The following is a 19672-nucleotide window of genomic DNA, read 5'->3' as shown; positions in this document are numbered from 1 at the left end:
CACTGGACAGTTTCCTGTGTTCCAATAAATAATACCCTACCAATGTTCATGCAAGAAATACTAATTGAACTCAGTGGCATGAAAATGGGAGTAATACTTAATGAAAAGAAGAAGGGGTACAATAGAAAGTCTGAAGAGAATAAGAGAGGGTAATGTAGGCTGCATGTGATCAAAGTGCATTACACACACATGTGAAATTATCTAATAATAAACTATTTTTAAGTATGTGCATCCTGGAGAGGAAAGAACATGAGCAAGTTTAACGTTTTAGACAAGGTGGGAAGAAAGCTTCTTTAATTATTAAGTACATTCACACCATCAAAGAGAAACACAAATCACTAGAAAGACTTAAAAAAATATGACCTGAAGACTTCCCCCCCCCCACACACACACAAGATTACCACTTATGAAAACTCAAATTCATTTGAAAAGGGGGAGTCTGTACTAGAGTTTCCTTGCTCCAGTGGCCACTTGTGAAAGTGTTTCCCTGGAGTCAGCCTCAAAAGGACACTGAGCCTGCTACAAATGTGATCCAAGAAGGCTAAGCGACACCTCAATTTGGCAGCCTAACATGGCAGGATCATCCATATGGAACAATTTTTTCAGGCATCAAAGATGCAAAAATAAAGGGGCAAGTCTTGCCTCAAGGTTTAAGAAAGCTGCAGGGAATATATGGTAGACTTAAAATTCCCAGCAAGGATGCCCTGGGAGGTCACTGTATGAACCTGAAAGAGTAAAACCTAATTTTGCAATGGAGACCCCAGCATGCTGGAGATGCCAGGACTGTGAGGTATCTACCAAGACAAGCTGTAGTCCCAGAGCAGAACTGGCTCAAGGAAGAGAATGTGTGTGCTGTAGGCATCAGAGCCTGGGCTGCCTGAGACAGTGGAGCCCAGATGATGCCATCATAAGCCTCAGATGACAATTACAGAGCTACAGGGTTTGGTGTCTTTCCTGTTTGTTTGGTCTTCCTTCAGTCTGGCCTTTCCTTGATACTGCTCCATTACTCCATTTTGAAATAAAAATATTGAATATGTGCCACTGTATGTTGGAAGTATGCAACTTGATTTATGATTTTATATTAATACAGTTCATAACAAAGAGACTTTTCTGAGTCTCAAAGGATACTATGGACTTCTGAAAAGTGTTTGAGTCATTAAAGACAGTGGGAACTTTTATAGATGGACTAAATGCATTTTGAATTATGTGACAAGAATGACTTTAGTGGCTAAAGATAAAGTGTTACCATTTAAAGTGATGGGTTGGGTGTCAAGCTGGCAAGCGGTGGAGTTGTGATGGTTAATATTCATTGTCTAGTGGACTAGATTCAGAATTACCATCTTCTGTGAGTTTTCTTTGAGGGTGTTTCAAGAAAGATTTAAATGGAGGAAGAAAAGATTCACCTTTAGTGTGGGTGGTACCATCTCATGGGGGTCTTGGACTGAATTCAAAGGAGAAAATGAACTGTTCACCATCATTCCATTCATTTTTGCTTTCTGGCTGCAGAAGCAATGTAACCCAGCTGCCTCATACTTCTGAAAACCAGATTTCTCCTACCAGGGTAAATGCATCCTCAAACAGTGAGCCTAAACAGAGCCTTTCTTAAGTTCCTTTTATCAAAATCAAGTGTTCTGTCACAGCCCTGAGAAAAATCACTAATTCATGTTATAGACAAAACAATCTATTCAATGTCCTTTTGATCTTAGACAATGATCCAGGTGAACTATGGCCTACTGTGAACATTATATATTGTCTGTTGAATACAACTATTCATTCAGTGATAATATTAAAATGTAGTAGCTATATTCAATGTAGATTACATTTGCCAGGCATTTGAAAGGGCTATTGACATGACTGAATTAACCACATCCTCAAGTATTGGAACAGTTTCAACATTCTACATGCTATTTGAAACATGTCTGCAGCATGGGGAGAAGCCAAAAGCAAAGAGAGGAAGAAGTTATACCCAAGGTTTCACGGAAGTTTTCTGCAGAAACTGGCAGAAGTATTCACTGCTATCAAGAGGGGCATGTGGATGGTAGAAGAAATGGACACCAATTATAGAAGATTCACAACAACTTGAGTTATGATTAGATATTGTAACAAAAAATCTCTACCTGACATCTTCCTGGAGACCACTATGTCTACAACACTGTCGACAAGCACCAACATCTCAAGCCTTGTTCAGAGAGAAACTAATTAGTGTTACTACAGCACTTCAGTTGCATGATCACTAGTTTTCTATTGGTGAAGCATACTTAACATACACATTAATGGAATTAACTGAATATATTAATTCCCAGCTTCCCTAACAGTGTCAGTCGGTTAGAGACACTGCTCCAAATAATGTAAAAGTCTTACAGAGAGTATTCAGTTTATTCTCTTATTGGGATGGAAGGCAAACTAAGTGCCTGGAGACCCAACACTGAAAGGACATAACCCATGCTGGAGATGGACGAGCAGAGAGGCCCTTCAAGTGATGGAGGTCGGGATACACCATCTACGAGAGAGAAGTCAAGGCTCTGGGTAATGTGCAGGAGTGTGAAGTCAGAACTGACACTAGTCTTTATTACTTACCTGCTGTGTAAAATTCCAGGCAGGTTATTAAATTATTTTGGCTTTTTCAGATTCTATGAAATCAGAATTGTGATTAAAAGAGGGAGGCAAATTAAATAAGCACTCAGTAAACAATACAATCAGCCACAGTAGCAGCATTATCATGAGGAGGTCTCAACCTCACTAATACTCAGAAATGAAAATCTGGGGAACTGTTTTCATCTATCAAATTAAATATTCTTAAGAATGGCGTCAGAGAGAATGAAGTAAAATATTTACTCTTTCCATGGTGTCACTATAATTTGGGGAATTGTCCAGAAGATTAGAAATATCTAAGCCTACCAGTTTCTGCATATTTGATACAAAGGAGATTAGAAATCCTACAGAAGGCTCAGAAAGAAGATAACTATAGTGACACACACAACTGAGAATCTAGAAGCAACAGAAATAGCCCACAACTAGAATGCTTAACCATTTCATCATATTTTTGCTGAAATAAGTGAAATACTATAGCCATTAGTTCTACATGAACTTGGTAAGTCAAATAGCTTGGAAAAATGCATAATAGTAAGAGAAATGTTCCCTAAGGGTAAATATGAAAAGTTTACCAAAAAGCTAACATTACTGATAGCTGAGTTCTAAAACTCTTTGTTAACTTCTTCATCTGGTGTTCTTTTTACAACACCCTTATAGGGAGTGCTTTATCAATGAGGATCATTTATCTGTAACAGGAAACATAACTAGCTTATATACAATGAATGTCCTACATCATAGAACTGTGAAGTGCAGGGCAGGCTGGGGTGCACAATTAACAAAGGCAATGATGCAGTGACATCCTTGGAGCCCCAGTTCTTATCTCTACTCTGTCCTCAGCAAAAGGTTCCTCCTACTCCTATGGCTGGTTCACCTCATGGTATCTAGGAAAGTCTGCCTCTAGCATGAAAGCTCACGCTCTGTGTAGGCAAACCTGCTGCTCTGCTGGGAAGGGGGATAAAAGAAACCGGTGCTGGAAAGATGAATAACAACATCTTCTCTCATGGTTACTCCTGCAGTTTTTCAAAGTAAGTTTATTGTTTCCAACATTATGAAAGCAATTCATATCATTGAAGAAATCTTGGGAAACAGAAGGCATAAAAAAAACTCACGCATAATCCTATTACATGAGACAATCACGAGATAAACATTTTAGTGCATTTGTTTAAAACTCGAAATACAAATAATAATAATGCAAACCAATACAGTTAAATATAAAGTTAATTTAAGTTAATTCATTCAATTTGAAAATGTGACAGTCAATTTACTGGCTCAGTGACAGTCTGTCGTACGGAAGGAGGATAGTTTATTACTCTTTCTTGTAGGGCACTTGTGCTAATTGTATCACTGTATATACTGTGACCCTAGTACCACTGGACATACTATTTTACCTATCTCTGATTTACTTGTGAGACTCTTCAGAAACTGAGATTACTGAACCAAACTTAAGGATCTTTATTTCCACACTGCCAAATAAACATATATCCCATATTTAATGTAAATATATTGAATACAAAATGGGAATAATTACTTCCCCTTGAATGGTGATAAAAACATCTTTAGGTGTTGCTAAAATCATCTGATCATATAATTGAGAAGGTATTATACAGGAAGAAATTGTCTTAACATAAACAGAATTACCAGAAACTGCTTTATGGCAATGCCCTTTAGAGACAGTTTGTAACTTTGGGCACATGGTGCCATCATTTTCAACAACAGTCAACACTGCACATCTTATCTGGCATTATAACAGAAGTAACTCTTCTCATAGTTCCTGACATATTTTCATTCAGAGGTCTTTAATTGGTATTAAAAAAACCTAACTGTATCATAACATAAGAAGTGAGCTATGGAACTAGGGATATGTTACTATAACTGAATGTTGAACACAAACAAGCAATGGACTCAAATAACTGTGGTATTATACAATAAAAATGGTTCATTTCGCTATGGGAAACAGGAAAAAGTAGTCATTAATGTCTCCCTTTCTCTTGCTAGTGTGCCCCCTGCTTCTCTTGCTAAAGATAGCTCTCTTGACCTAGCTTCTTAATTCTACCTTGTTCTGACATAACATTAGTAAGGCTTTGTTGTAAAGTCTGCCTGTATAAACTAGGAACTTAACTCTGATCAGCCTTCCATTGTGTCTACTCTAACCCCAGATCATCTGTGCCTCCAGGTTGGCATGACTCTCCAGACTTACCACCACCATTACAGCTCTACCTCTGCTTTCCAAACTGACAACTGAAAGAACGTATTCAATCAATTCCAATATATACTTAAGAAATTGGGATGGCTTCAGGAAGTTTTAGCAAAGGAGACTTGCGTTTTAGAAGTTACAGAATGTATATGCTAATTAGAGAAAAGCAACTATTTCACCCAAACTATGTAATGCTCAATATGTTACCTGCCATAGGAAAGAAGGCATCTGAAATATCTCTACTTGCTATAGAGGAGCAATCAGATTATGATGATGAAAACCCAGAGACAGAAAGTAACTGCTATGAGGGCTAACCAAGAACAACCACAAGCCATTTGCCTTCTGCTATTTGTGTGAGAATTCTGAGGCTGTGCTTATCCACAGAAAAATGATATAGGATATTTTCTAGCTGGCTTAGTCTCTACAAGCCAACAGAATAGCTCCTTGTTAGCTAACCTGTCGCTCAAAGGTGCTGAAATTCCACTGTTTATTCTTTTCATTCTTCAGTCATTGTGTTTTAAGACAGGAAATGTCAAGAGCAAAGCAGGCAATGTCTCACAGAGAAGATGCAGGAAATGTGAACCAGGTGATCACTAGGGACTTCAGAAAGGACACCAAAGTTCCTTGTGAATTTTCCTATATTTAAATCATTACAAATTGGCAACTCCTTGTATTCAAATGTGGTATCCCAATGTAAAAGAAGGTATTAGTGGAAGCAGCAGTGACTTCTGGCACACAGTACTCATATGAATGGTACAGTAAATGAAATGGGATGATTGTTAATTCTTTGTCCTGGAAGTACTGTATGGAAGACACACCACGTTAGTCTACTGAGAAAATTCTATGGTTGCTCCATTCTAAAATGTCAAGGAGGTTATGTAAGACACTTTTTGAAACAGGATCTCATGTAGTCCAGGCTGTCCTTGGACTTTGAACTCCTAATCTTCCCACCTCTTGCCTCCCAAGTACTAAGATTACAGGCCTGTGCTACCAGGTCTGACTTGAAAGTCTGTAACTGATAGTTTAAGACAACACACTGACCCATAGGAAAACCCACAGTTTCCCTAGGTGTAGGTCTTATGCTAACAAGTACAGTGATGAGACCCAGAACATATTTTTGAAACTGGCTCTGAGCTGTGAAAGGCTAAACTCAAATAGATAAAGTTCTGTAAGATTAAAGGTCTTAGAATATGATGGCCTGAATCTAGGTGATACATAGTAAAGATAAAATGGGATACTTTTGAAATTCCTGAAAAAATCTTCAACATCACCCAATACAGAACATTTGAACCAGTTTTTAAAATGCAGTGACACCCGAGTCATCTGGTGTCAAATGCAGCTCTAGTATTAATTAACCAAGAAAGATGATACATATAGTACTGGATTGAATGAGGACACCATGTCTTTGAAAATTATGATTATTTAATTTTAGCATAATAGTGATTTATTATAATTTAGCACTTCAAAAAAATATACTTTTGTGTTTAATAAACCACTGGGTCGCACGAGGCACTGGCCTATGCACATGCCTTCGCTCCATACACCATGCTGCTATTGCACTGGAGGCAGTGAGTTCCATCCCGGGGATTGTAGGATCCAGGGCTGCAGATCACTGTGAATAAAACATCAGTTCATTAGCAACATTCCCCGGGGCACCACATAAGTTAACATAAGGGTAAGTTGTCACACATGATCTTAATTGTGTTGTTGTTTTAAGACAGTCATACAGTCCAAGTTGGTCTTGAACTCCTGATCTTCCTAAAGTATTGGGATTATAGGCATACACTATCATGTGACTGATGTTCTGTATTTTTAATTGAGGTAAAATACTAGGATAGAACTTACCACTTTATCCATTTTAAGTATTCCCTTTGGTAGTGTTATGTATACTTGTATGTACACCAATCTCCAAAACACTTTCATGTTGTCAAGCTGCATGACTATGCCAACTGAGCAACTCTCTAGCATTTTTCCCAGCTGCTAGCAACCATCATGGTTCCTGCTTCTCTGAATATGACTACCCAACAGTCCTCATACATGTAAAATGTTTAGCACTGTGAATCTGGCCAACACTATCACCTAAAATAATTTTAGTAACCATATACTGTTGAGTTTAAAGGCTGAGTGCATGATCATTGAAGTTATAGCAAAGCTTAACACCCTAGATAAAAGTAACTGCTTACAGGACAGTCCATAAGAACTATGTTTTATGTGTACAAAGAGGCAAGAGCTGCAAAGAGGACTGAAGCTTATTTCTAATCTTCTCATTTCTAGTTCTATTTGTATCACTTGATAAAAAGTACAATTTGGGGGAAATTCTTAACTTAGCTCAGTTTGATCATTCCTAATCTGAAGACAATGTTATCACAAATACTGCTGTAGCTGTCACTGCCCAGCAGAAGGTTAAAAAAAAAAGTGCAGAAAAAAATCAAGTTCAAATACCACTGATGAAGCAACCAAGTCTCTAGCCTCCTCTTTCCTTGTTAGCAAAAGAAAAACAGACAGCCAACGTCATAATATTAACATGAAAATGAAAACCAGAAGTGTGATATGAAAAAGCAGGCATTCAACAAATGCTAACTCTGGGCCAAATGTTGTACTCCGGGCAGCTGTCTGTATTGACTGTATCCATTTCAAGTTGGGGCAAGCCTGTCACATGATCCACCAAACCCATTAAGCGGGCTGAGGTCTCTGATAAACCAGATCTTTTTTTTTCCCCTGTTGCAAGCATTGGTGAATGATTGTACATTATGTTAAAGCATGGTTATTATGGGCCATCTAACTTTTCAGTACCATGATTCAGTACTACGTGTTACTACTTAAATCTGCCTCATACTCTACTATTTTATTTTGTGTCATTTATGTTTGAGATGTGTTTTCCAAAAATACAGAAATATTTTAACTGCCTATTCAGAAGAAGTATTCACCCACCATACTGTATTCTAGGGTTCTTCAAGTTACACCAGACAATTTATTGGTAGATAGATATTTCTAATGTGGAAAATGTTGGTTATACAAAGCTAAAATTGTTTTCATTTAGTAATATTAAGGATCCTTAGACACATAAACTTCCAATGATAAAATACAATGTTGCATTGAAAGCATCCTTTCTCTCAAATCACGTATTAACATTTCTTAAAAAACTAATATAGACATGTTGAACAAATATACTAAAACTTCTTAAATCACAATGAAAACAGATGAAAAATCTACATGTAAATAAATTGCAACATATTTCATACTGATTGTTAAAAACAGAACTGAGAGTAGCATGAAAATATCTGGGTTCAAGATAAAATCAATGATCATCTAATAAGTTTAGAATTCAAATTTGATCAAAAATGCACAATAGCATAGAATCCTTGTCTGGAGCATTCTTTTCTAGTACTGTACATACTAAAACATTTTGTTCTGTTAAGTAGAGTTAAGGAAAGTTTTTGAAATATAATTTAAATATAAAGGATAATATTAGCAAAGTACATTTATTGAATTAAATCAGAAGGAAGCATTTGGTGACCAGTACTGACATTAAAAAAGAAATTTAGAAAATAAAATTCATGAACTTTGGACAGGGGATGTCTTAAAAGGGAAAATAAAGTTTACAAAATAAAAATTATCTTATAATTATACACTAAAATTAAAACTTAATAACAAGGTATAAAAGCAATAGTCAATGAACAAATGTAGGAAACTATTTCAGATACATTAATTAAAAATATAAAAATTCATATAACTTGATAGAAAATACAGGAAAATTGAAAATTGGTATATATTATAAAATATTATACAAATGATCAATATTATTTAAGTTGTGTCAGTGAAAAGTTTTTAATCATATCAGCAATCTAGGCAATGTAGGCACTTATCAAAATGTACTAAACTGAGAAAAAATTCATCAAAGGGCTATTAGAAAGCACTGGGCCTTCATCCCTTTATGGATACATTAAAAAGCTACTGGCAATTGGCCAAGAGAACACTCACTGCAAGAGAGCTCTGGAAATCAGACACAGATCTACAAAAAAAAACCAAAAAAACAAAAAACAGACACAAAATCAAAAAAATTCTATCTTCAAAATGGTGAGAAATTTTATGTTGATTTCAATTACCCTTGTCCCACTCCACCCAGCAACACAACTCTGTGAGGTTACTACATACATCAGAAAAACAAAGCCTACTCAGTCCACAGCCCTAGTCTCAGGGCTGTTCTGATTGTATTCTGTGACAGCACAGCTCTGACCTCCAGCCATGGATGCTTTCTGAAAACCACAATTGCAAGAAACTATTGAGGGATACAAGAGAATCACCTAAGGCCCACAGAAGAGCAAGGGTAAGACTTATAAAAAGTAGGCATTTAAATGTATCCTAGACTATATAGAGAGAAGTAGAAGAAAAAAAGCACAGCATAGAACCAAAGCTGTAAAAGATGATGAACATCAGTAATCATTACTCAGCAGTAAAAAACAATGACATCATGAAATTGGCAGGCAAACAGATGGAATTATAAAATATCATCCTGAGTGAAGTAACCCAGACTCAGAAAAACAAACATGGTATGTATTCACTTATAAGTGGAAACTAGATATAAAGCAAAGGGTAACCAGACTATAAGCCACAGCTCCAGAGAAGCTAGGTAACAAGGAGGACCCTAAGAGGGATGCATGGTTGCCATGGGAAGAGAAAACAGATGAGATCTCTGGAGTAAACTGGGTGGGGGGGCAATAGCGGGTAGGTGATGGGGGATGAGAACATAAGGCAACAGGATGGTCGAGCTGGAACAGGAACAGAGTGGGAGAGCAATGAAAGAGATATCTTGATAGAGGGAGACATCATGGGGACAGGGAGAAACCTGGAGCTAGGGAAGTTCCCAGGAATCCACAAGGATGACCCCAGCTTAGACTATTAGCAATAGTGGAGAGGGTACCTGAGCTGGCCTACCCCAGTAATCAGATTGGTGAATACCCTAACTGTCATCATAAAGCCTTAATCCAGTAACTGATGGAAACAGATGCAGAGATACACAGCCAAGCACCAGGCTGAGCTCCAGAAGTCCAGTTGAAGAGAGGGAAGAGGGATTCTATGAGCAAGGGGCATCAATATCATGATGGGGAAATTTACAGATACAACTAAACCAAGCTAGTGGGAACTCATGAACTTTAGACCAACAGCTGTGGAGCCTGCATGGGACTTCCTAGGCCCTCTGCATAAGTGAGACAGTTGTGTAGCTTGGTCTGTTTAAGGGGCCCCAGGCAGTGGGATCAGGATCTAGCCCTGGTGCATGAGCTGGCTTTTTGGAGCCCATTCCCTATGGTGGGATGCCTTGGTCACCCTTGATGCAGGGAGGAGAGGCTTGGACCTGCCTCAACTGAATGTACCAGGCTTTGTTGACTCCCCATGGGAGCCCTTACCCTTTTAGAGGAGTGGATATGGAGTAGATTGGGCAGGGGTTGAAGTAGGAAAAGGAATGGGAAGAGGAACTGTGGTTGGTATGTAAAATGAATAAAAAATTTCTTAATTAAAAAATAACCAACTATGAGAGGTATCACTTCCCACTTATCTCATTAGGATAAACCAAAGTTAGAACCAAACCATAAAGGTGAGTAAGCATGATAGAAACTGCACAGTTTTAGTGGGAAGAGGAAATGTTGAAGTTGTGAGAAAAAAAACATAGTATGGAGGTTCCTCAAAAAGTGTGTGTGTGTATGTATGTATATGTGTGTGTGTGTGTGTGTGTGTGTGTGTGTGTGTGTGTGTGTGTGTGTGTATATATATATATATATATATATATATATATATATATATATATATATAAATGATGTGACCAAATAATTGAGAGAAGCACCTTAAGGGAAAAAGATTTATTTTGGCTCAGAGTTTCAAAGGTGGAGAAGGCAATACAAAAACACAGTGGCTTATATCATGGCAACCAGAAAGCAGAGAGTGGGGAGAAAGGTCTAGGATGCCTGTGCCAGTCATAGTCAACTCCTAGTCTGCTTCCCTGCTCCCTTCAGTGCTCTGGGGACTCTCGTCTATGCACACCCCATGTTCAGGGTGGGCCTTTCTGCCTTAGTCATCTTCTGTAAACACACAGAGATATACATGTGTCACCAGTGTACTTGACGCCTCTGAAATGCTTCTCAGTCAAGTCAGTCTAGTGAAGCCTCAAGACTAACCCTTACACAAGCACCACCTAGCCAGCCTCAAGACTAACCCTTACACAAGTACCACCTAGCCAGCCTCATGAAAACAGTAAAACTGTGGCCAGCAGCTAGGACACAGAGAATGGAAAATTGTTAGTAAATATATATAAAGTTTTGGTTACAAAGGTGTGTTTGTATATATTAGGTAAACAATCCGAAATTCAAATTAAGGAAACATTCATTTACAATTTAACAAAAGGTAACATTGTCAGACAAACTTATTTAAGCTGTCAAAACTTTATATATTTGAAAACTATCAGAAATCATTGAATCACAAATAAAAAAAGACCTACATTCCACATCCATGGATTAGAAGACTTGCTATTGCTAAAACATCAATTACCCCAAAAGCTATTGTCAGATTCAATATAATCAATCCCTATCAAAATTCCAAGGACTATTTTCTTCAGAAATAGAAAAATACCCACTAAGATTAATTTATAATATCAAAGAAAACCAAATAGTCAAAATACCTTGAAAATGAAAGATGAAGTTTTAAGTCCCAGACTTCCTAATTTTAAAACATAATAGCAAAGTTACAATACTAAGATAGTGTGGCTGAGATAGACATATGCCAAGAGAACAGAATACAGACACCAATAATAAATTCTTGCACCAGACCAAATTATTTTCAGTAAGACATTCAATGAAGAAATTGTAATATATTTCAACAAATGGTGTTGCAAAAATTAATATTCACACACAACTAAATGAAGTTGGACTCTTATCTAACTTCATATATAAAATGAATTAAAAATAAATCAAAGACCTAAACTATGAAGTAAATTTAAAAAATCATGCAATTAAAACTTTAGGATGTCAAGCCTCACAAACAGATTACAAAATACGGATAATATCTCAGGTGTTGGGGATAAGGTAGAAGAAATGTGATCTCAGTCACCCATTTCTTCTGTCCTTAACTCTAAAGCCAGAACCACATGGCCAAAGCTGCTAAGTTCTGCTGCTTACTGGGGCTGGAACATGACTCCCTCATGTTCATCTTCATCCGCTTTCTGTCTTTCACTGCATAAGCTTTGGTTGTCCCTAAACTCACTCTGTAGACCAGGCTAGACTCGAACTCAGAGATCTGTCAGCCTCTGCCTTCCCAGTGCTGGGATTAAAATGTATGCACCACCACACATCTATCTAAGCTTTTCTTTGGTTCCTTTTCACAAGTTAGAAACTTAGCTGGGTGGGATCTTGACCTGAGGTCACCACTTCTTCACTACATTATTTAATACATTTATCTCCTTGAACACAGGATTTAGCTCCATCTCACTTCTTGGTGTTCTTTTTCTCCTCAAATTTTACTTTTTGTAATTTACTCTGCTCAGCTTGCTCCTTTCAATAAAAATCTTCATTAGAGTTACCACTAATATCCATATGACAGAGTATATACTAGGCTGTTTCGAGATTTTATATGCCAATGGAATTAATCCAAAACTCTGCATTTTAGCCTTCGGCAGACTCTTTGAACAAGAGCAAAAAACACCCACTTTCTTCACCAAAATATCACAAGTATGATCTCTAGACAACATATTAAAATTCTTCTCCTCTGAAACCTCTTGAGTGAGCCCCCTATAGTTCAAATAACTCTTAGCACCACTGTCTTCCATGCTCCTACTAGTATGGCCTATTAAATAGTGATTAAAGCATTCCACTGTTTGCCAAACACAAAGTATCAAAGTCTAAATTCCTCCAAACAAACACATGGTCAGGCCTATCACAATACACCAATCCCTGGTACCAATTTCTTAGTTTAGGTTTTTATTGTTGTGAAGAGACACCATGACCATGGCAACTCTTATAAAGAAAACATTTAATTGGGGTAGCTTGCTTATACTTTCAGAAGTTCAGTCTATTAACATCATGGTGGGGAGCAGAGTGACATGCAGGTAGACATGGCTCTGGAGCTGAGAGTCCTTACATCCTTACATAGGCAGGCAACAGAAAGTCAACTGTGTTGACTGAGCATATAAAACATCAAAACCTGCCTCCACAGTGATAAACTTCCTTCAACAAGGCCATACCCATCCCCACAAAGCCACACCTCCTAATATATCACTCCCTATGAGATTACAGGGGCAAATTACGTCCAAACTAACCACAACAGTATACCAAAAACTATGGGACACAATAAAAGTGGCTTGGTGGTTCTAAGAGGCAAATTCATAGCACTAACTACTTATATCAAAATATCAGAAAGATTTCATAGTAGCAACAACAGCACATCTGAAAGCTCTTGAACAACAGAAAGAAATAATACCCCCAAAAAATGGATCGCAAGAAATACTCAAACTAGGGGGATGAAATCTAGAAACAGATTTTAAAGAAGTACAAAGAATCAATGAAGAGTTTGTTCTTTAAGAAAATTAATAAGACTGACAAAACCTTAGCCAAATTAACTAAAAGACAAATAGAAAATATTCAAATTAATAAAACTAAAAATGAAAGGAAAAACATTACAACACATACCAAGGAAATCCAGAGAATTATAAGGACATACTTTAAAAATCTGTATTACATCAAGCAGGAAAACCTAAAAGAAAAGGATGACTTTGATATATACTACCTACCAAAGTTAAATCAAGATCAGATAAGAAATTTAAACAGATGTATAACCCCTAGTGAAATAGAAGCACTAATTAAGTCTCCCAACCAAAAAATGCCTATGGATCCAGCCACAAACTTCTACCAGGCCTTCAATGCCAATACTCTTCAAATTATTCTGAAAAATAAAAACTGAAAAAACATTTCCTAAGTTTTTATGATATCACTATTACCCTCATATCTACACAAAGACTGAACAATGAAAGAATTATAATATCCCTTATAATCATAGTTGCAAAAATTCTCAATAAAATACTTGCAAAATGAGTCCAATAATAATACATCAAAAATTATCCACTTTTCTGAAACTGACTTCATCCCAGATATTCAAGCATGGTTCAACATATGTAAATCAATAAATGTAATCTACCATATATACATAATGAAAGACAAAAACCTCACAGTCATCTCATTAGATGCAGAAAGGATTCTTAAGTCAGTAAGTGAAATCTCTACTGCCAGGAGTAAGTTATATCTTGCTGAGTTGTTGGTCAAAGAGGTCCCATGGAAACCCCCAGACATTGCAGGCTATTGCCAAGGCTATTGGTTGCTCTCTACAAACTGATGCAAAAGCCCTGTTGCTGAAGACAGCACATATCTCTTTGAATATGGAGAAGTCAATCTGGTGCCTGCCTAGAGCCTTCACCCCTACTCACTGGTGTTTATGGTCCTACTCTACATGTTACAGTAGAGGAGAAAGGCAATCGCCAACCCAGCTACAAACCCTGCAACCAATGGTGACCTGCTGGTGAGATACACTGGTGCAATAGTGACACCAACATCACTGGACCTAACAACCACTCTCCGATTGGATGTAAGGTCAACTCCATGAGAAGGAAGCCATGCCTGCTAGGGTGGCCAAGAACCTGAGACTGGATACGACCCATGCCTTAGAGAATGCCAAATACTACTGTTCTGCTAAAATAACATAGCCATAAAATGATTCCTAATGACATTCTTCTATACCCATAGATCAATGCCTTACTCAGCCATCATCAAGGAGCTTCATGCAGTAGATGGAAACTAAACACAGAAACACACCAATTGATAGTGTGTATAGAGTGAGAGACTTTGGAGTACTCATTGCTAAATGGGATGCTTTGATCAAACCCCTCCAGTCAGGTTTCAGAGAACTATGCAGAAGAGAATGAAGACAGACCGTAAGAAGAGCTAGAGGGGGTGGATGATACCAAGGACACGGTGTCTTCCAGACACGACAGTACTAAAGCACACATGAGCTCACAGAGACTGTGCCAGTACGTACCAGGCCTGCACAGGTTCAATCCAAATGGGATCCCAGAAGTGAGAGGGGAAAATAGACATGGCCTCCCAACTCTAACAAGAAGCCATCTGCAATTGATACTTATAGACAAAAGAAAAAAATAGTTATCTCTAATTGAGTCTTACTGGGTATATCAACTACACTTTAGGGTAGACCTCATGTCCAAGAATAGCTGACCAACATAAAACCAACTCAATAATATTTTTGTAGACTTTTCATCTCATTTTGCTTAATTTGCTCATTTTTCACTTTATTGGCCTTTTGCTTTTATATTTATGATTCTGTTTTAGTGAAGTTTGCTGTATACATTTCTTGGTTTTTATTTGTCTGTTTTTTAATATATATTTTTATTTTATAATTAACTTAATTTCACATATCAGCCATGGATTCCCCCATCCTCCCTCCTCCTACCCCCCAGCCCTCCCCTCCAATCCATTCCCCATTCCCACCTCCTCCAAGGCAAGGTCTCCCCTGGGGAGTCAGCCCAGCCTGGTAGACTCAGCCAAGGCTGGTCCAGCTCCCTCCTCCCTATACCAAGGCTGAGCAAAGTGTCCCAGCATAGGCCCCAGGCTCCAAAAAGCCAGCTCAGGCACCAAGGACAGGTCCTGGCTCCACTGCCTGGGGGCCTCCCAAATAGTTCAAGCTAATCAACTGTCCTACTTATTCAGAGGGTCTGATCAAGTTCCATGGGGGCTCCTCAGCCATTGGTTCACAGTTCATGTGTTTCCACTAGTTTGGCTATTTGTCCTGTGCTTTTTCCAATCATGGTCTCAATATCTCTCGCTCATACAATCCCTCCTCTCTCTAGCTGATTGGGCTCCCGGAGCTCCACCTGGGGCTCAGCCGTGGATCTCTGCATCCGCTTCCATCAGACACTGGATGAGAGTTCTATCATGACAGTCAGGGTGTTCGGCCATCCGATCACTAGAGCGGGTCAGCTCAGGCACTCTCTCGACCATTGCCAACAACTCCAGGGAGGCTACCTAGTAAAGAGGACCCTGAGAAAGACACAGGGATCGCCCAAGGACAGAGAAAACTACATGAGCAAACTGGGGATGGGGGGGATAGGGGGGGGTAATGGAGGGCAAGGATGGGGGAAAGAGAGCTTAGGGGAGCAGGAGGTAGCAGATGGATCAGGATCAGAGTGGGAGAATGGGAGGGAGCTACCATGATAAATGAAGACCCCAGGGGAATAGGAAGAAGCAGAGTGCTGGAGAGTTCCCCAGAAATCCACAAAGATACCTCCACTGTATTTGTCTATTTTATAAAGAGAGAGAATGGGTGTATGGTTGGATGAGTGTGGAGATGGGCAGAAGTTGGGAGAGGGGGAAAGTATGATCAGAATACATTGTATAACTGTTTTACATTAAGAAAAAAATCAATTGAGAAAACTTTTATGACTTGAACTTTGCAATGATTTCTCTCATGGACATCTAAGTCACAACAACAAAAGTAGACTCACTGGACAAGTCCTTAGGTACAAAGATGAGTTTTTGAAACTATGTCCATTTAACTGAATACTTTCATAGTATCAAACCTTAAGTTCACTACTATGGAGGGGGTCTTAGATCCAAATAAAAAGCTGTTGATTACTCTGTAACATTCTTGTCACTATTAAATCAATGTGTGTATCTTGCAGGTCAGTCATTATTACAGTTCAGTGTTCACAACTGGGTAATACTGTTGATGGCTTTTCTCTCCCATCAGTCTACAGAGCTCCACCTTGCAATATAAAAGCTACCCAACAGAAGGGCAGTCAGTACCAGCTTGGTTTCTCCATGTCCTGTGACCAAAGTATGTGGTGTCATCAATAAGAGGGTCTTACTAGAAACTTCTTGTTTCTAACCAAGAGAAATGCAAAAATCTGTATTGTTTAGGGATTTCTGGGACCTCCCTGATTAACAACTCAGCAGAGTATAGCCTATAGCTGGCACTGAGTGTTGGTTTTTGTTTCTGTTTTGGCAGCATTAACCCTCCACGCCCTACATGGGACATCTATTCCACCTCCTTTCCCTGCAAAGGCTCATGGAACACTGTTTAATAGGAGGTGAAAAGATTGTAATAGAGATCAGAGAAGATTGGGACAAAGTAATATATTCCAGAAACAACAGGGCAAACTGAATTCATAAACTCAAAGCAGCTGTGGTTATTGGTACAAGATCAAGCCAATAAACATCCCAGAATGGAAAGAGTAGCACCATACAATCCCTACACCTAGCTGAGGAGCTACTGGCAACTAACGATTGAAGGGACAGATTCAGTTTTCTTCAGTGGTGTGACTCATAGTAAGTTGTTCATGCTCCAGTTCATGGCATACTGCACTATGTACATATGAACAGCAATAATTGGACTCAATGGGCTATTTAAAAAACAACAACAACATCAAAAACCAGGGCCATATGGACTCGCAGCAGAGTTCTACTAGACATTCAAATAAGATCTATGGCCAGTGCTTCTTTTTTAATTTTTAATTAATTAATTTTTTAACATAAGTCCTTATTGATTCTTTGGGAATTTCATATCATGCACCCCTATCCCACGTAACCCCCAGTCCCTCCATATCCTCCCCTCACCCCTGCAGCATGCCCCCACCTAATTAATTAAAAACAAAACAAACAACAGCAACAAAATCCACCTTGATCCTCAGTCTTTCCAACATCTCTTCATTCCAGTGGTATTGGGAGCTGCAGTGTGTCACACAGTACACCCTTTTGTTCAACCAGCCCTACCAGCAAAATGTTCATTGCAATGAGTCATTGGTCTGGTTCAAGACCTCTGGCACACCATCATCACTGGACCCTCACCCAAACTCCTCTTGGATATCCTGTTGTTGCCCTGACTCATGGAGATCCTGGGGCTATCATTCCACATGGCCAGTCCCTTCACATGCTCCAGCAGGTCACAGATGGGGTACATGTTAAGGTGGGCCAGCCCAAGACCCAGAATGTGGGTCTGGGTGGTAGCTGAGCTGGTTGGTCCTGGCCACTGGGACCACCTCCTCAGGAAAGGGGCAGAATCAGCTCTCCTAGGCCCATGCCATCAGTGCCAGCTGTCTCTACTACACCTGTAGTGAGGCGAGCATCTCCCATGGGGGACAGGGCTAGCTCTCCTTCTGCAGTGTTCAGTGAGGGGCAGGGCCAACTATCCCAGGGCCAGTGAGGGGCGGGACCCACTCAGCAGGGTCCTCAGATTTCAACATGCATGGTTAACCCTCATGGTAACATGGGACATGGACATCATCCCAGACCCCAGCTGCAGCAGGAACACAAACACAGACATGCCCTCAGCAACAGCTCAGGCCTGACGTCACCATGGCCCTGATGGCACCACAGGCCACCCAGGTCAGTATGTCCCAGGTGGCAGCAAGGTCCTCAGACACCAACATGGTCTCAGGTAGTTGTCCAGATCCCGGGTATCTGCTCAGCCCCCGGTAGCAACAGGAGCCATGGACATCAACACAGACCATGGCTGCTGTTGGTCCACAGACCTAGACATGACTGTGGTAGAACCATGTAGTGCTTCTTAATCTATTTTTTAAAAAAAATGGAAACAGGAGGAAGACTTCCAAATTCCCTTGATCTAATACCAGAACCAGGTAAAGACACAACAATAAAAAACAAAGTTACAAGCCAATATCTCTGATGAAAACAGACTTAAAAAACTCAAAATTTAGTTGCAAACAGAATACAGTCATACATCAAAAAGATTATACACCATGACCAACTTGGTTTTAACCCTGAAATGTAGGGATGGTTCAATATACACTAGTCAATAACCATAATAAACTACAATGGACTAAAAAGAAAAATCACAAATGATCATCCTAATTGGTGCACAACAGACCCCAGGTAGCCAAAACAATCATGGACAAAAATAAAAATGCTGGAGAAATTACAATTCCAGATCTTAAGTTATATCACATAGTCAGTTCAATAAAAATAATATGGTACTTGCACAAAAACAAAGTAGACCAATGGAATAAAATTGAAGACCTAAGCATGAGCTCAAAGACACATTTGAAAAATGGGCCTGGAATCTGAACAGAAATAAAACATGGCTACAAAATGATTCAAAAAATGTTCACTGTCCCTAGCAGATAAAAAATGCAAATTCAAACAACTCAGAGATTTTATCTTACCCCAGTCAGAATGGCAAAGATCAACAAAACAACCAACAAAAAATGATGGAGGGGATACAAGGAAAAGGGAACCCTCATTTATTGTTGGTGGGATTGCAAACTTGTACAGCCACAATGAAAATCAGTGTGGGAATTCTCAAAAAGAAAAACAAACAAACAAACAAACAAACAAGACAACTACCATATGACATAGCTATACAACTTTTTGGCATACACCCAAAGGACTCCATATTCTATGCATAGATACTTGCTCAAGCATGTTTATTGATGCCCTATTCACAATAGAAAGGAAATGTAAGCAACCTAAATATCCTTCAAGAGATGGATGGATAATGAAAATGTGGTACACACATACTATGGAATACTATTGAGCTGTAAAGAAAATGAAGCCATGAAATTTACAGGTAAATGGACAGAACCAGAAAAGACCATATTGAGTAAGTTAGCTCAGACCCAGAAAGACAAACATGTTCTCTGTCATCAGAGCTCTTAAAACCAAATTTTCAGATTTGAGTACATATCCTGGAGTAACTGCAGAAACCAGGAAAGTAAGCAGGGACCATTACTGGGGTAGAATAGTTGCATAAAAATAAAGGGGGAAACAGCAGGATACAAATTATAAGATTGGGCAAATGGGAAAAGGCAGGATATTATTAAGG

General features: G+C 38.9%; 1 protein-coding gene across 4 annotated transcripts in view; it reads right to left on the bottom strand.

The window, feature by feature from the left end:
- Positions 1-3603: 3603 nt before the first annotated feature.
- The window catches only part of Zpbp (zona pellucida binding protein), a 156275-nt gene continuing 140206 nt past the window's right edge, over positions 3604-19672 (bottom strand). For all 4 annotated transcript variants that reach the window (XM_059275442.1, XM_059275443.1, XM_059275446.1 and 1 more), the window contains one exon: positions 3604-6398. In XM_059275442.1, coding sequence (XP_059131425.1) covers positions 6304-6398 — 95 coding nt within the window. In that variant the 3' untranslated portion in view covers positions 3604-6303. The remainder of the gene's footprint in view (positions 6399-19672) is intronic.

The sequence above is a fragment of the Peromyscus eremicus genome, chromosome 10, assembly GCF_949786415.1.
Source record: "Peromyscus eremicus chromosome 10, PerEre_H2_v1, whole genome shotgun sequence".
In the NCBI taxonomy this organism is placed as follows: Eukaryota; Metazoa; Chordata; class Mammalia; order Rodentia; family Cricetidae; genus Peromyscus; species Peromyscus eremicus.
The sequence above is the reverse complement of the archived record's forward strand: the minus strand, read 5'-3'. Positions and strand labels throughout refer to the sequence as shown.